This window comes from Galeopterus variegatus, unplaced genomic scaffold (genome assembly GCF_000696425.1).
Source record: "Galeopterus variegatus unplaced genomic scaffold, G_variegatus-3.0.2 Scaffold9762, whole genome shotgun sequence".
Classification (NCBI taxonomy): Eukaryota; Metazoa; Chordata; class Mammalia; order Dermoptera; family Cynocephalidae; genus Galeopterus; species Galeopterus variegatus.
The window spans coordinates 31,412-33,070 of NW_007735873.1; the positions used below are offsets into that span (position 1 = coordinate 31,412).

General features: G+C 31.5%; 1 protein-coding gene across 1 annotated transcript in view; it reads right to left on the reverse strand.

The window, feature by feature from the left end:
* Positions 1–1,659, reverse strand: part of SHCBP1 (SHC SH2-domain binding protein 1) — a 33,408-nt gene that overhangs the window by 19,864 nt on the left and 11,885 nt on the right. The window contains exon 4 of the mRNA XM_008593865.1: positions 1,464–1,584. Within this exon, the coding sequence (XP_008592087.1) occupies positions 1,464–1,584 (121 nt within the window). The remainder of the gene's footprint in view (positions 1–1,463; positions 1,585–1,659) is intronic.

The following is a 1,659-nucleotide window of genomic DNA, read 5'->3' on the forward strand; positions in this document are numbered from 1 at the left end:
AAAAATATAAAAAGAATTGTTTATTGAGAAAAAGCAGATTATTACACAAATTATGTATTCTTAGCAGTTTAAAACATAAAACCATCACCTAAGTGAATGATTTTCTAAACGAGAAAGAGAAATACCCTGCACATAGTAGGTATTCAACATATATCTCATTATAATTGTTAGCTATAGATTATTATCAGACAAGTTTTCTTAACTCATGAACAAGTACTCCATATACTCCCACTAGAGATACCATCTGATTCCCCAATTCTCAGAAATGCTCTCTGTTAGTAAATTTACAGTCATTCTTATACTTAACTATTAGAATTCTATAAGGTTTTTTATGACACTCTGGCAATTACATTATAATTTCCTCACCAATCTAAGAACTCTTATCCACCATACAATCTATAATATCAATGTTATTTTCACTACGCCAAAAAATAAAGTGTTTTTATTGCAGTAATTTATCCTGCAGATGTGTTATTTATACACATACAACTATTATAAATCAAGTATCGGAGAGAAGAAAGAACAAGAATTACACACATAAAACAAAAAAGGGGGTGAGGTGATGTACTAGTGAACAGCAGGAAATTAAACTCCCAGCCTTGCTTCCATCAAGAAGTTTTGACAAGATAAAGATAAAGAACATAGCTTAAACAGTTTGTGAACATCTGCACAAGTCCCAAAATGATATATGATTTTTTACAAGTTTTATTGCTAAGTTGAAGCTGTTTTGTTAAACAGTTGAACAGGTGCATCTAAATTTGACATGTTATGGAAATATATGAGACCAAGATGAATGATTGTAACCTAAATTTAGGAATCATTTTAAAGGAACAATAAGATAATAACTGCTAAAAAGTTATTTTTAATAGAATCTTTCCACATTAATATTCTCAAAGGTATACTGTGGTCAAGTTACAAAGTGTAGCATTTGTGACATTCAGCAAGCTTTTAAAGAATTAAGATAATTTTTTGATACCAATTTCAAGTTAAATGTACTTCAATATAACTCTTAACAAAAATAAGCTAAATTTAAAACAAACAAAAAAAACCAGCATGCACCAAGATAGCTCCAACATACATGAGATAAGAGCAAAAAACAAATAAAAAAAATACTTAACTTAAAAAAAACTTGTTGGGAATTTTTTATTCTAGAAATTAGATTTCCTTTCCATAACCCACCCATAATCTGAAAGTATGTTTCTTCCTAATGCTTTTTTTTTTTTCTATATGTGCCTATGAACATCTTCCCGACATATATACTGCCACAAAGAACCATAATTCAAGTTGCTCAAACACTGGGTCAAACCCCCATAAGCTTTAAATAACTTTAATGTATCAAGGCAACTCATGTGAAATCAAATGGGTTGAAGTCACATTCTTCGAGCTTCAACAAGACCAGTAATTTACTGTCTACTTAAACATATCATGCATGAGAGTTTGGTTGTGTGATCTTCCATACTCACCTTCCAATTCAATGGAGTCAGCAATGGAAAACGTGCCATGTATCACGTAATGACCAGGACAAACAATAACAGTGTCACCTTCGTAGCAGGCATTTATAGCAGACAACGGATCACTATGGAACTGAAAAAACAACATATTGCAAATACACACCCCTCCAAAAGCAACTGGAGTATTACTCCAGGTGCCTTCATCTCT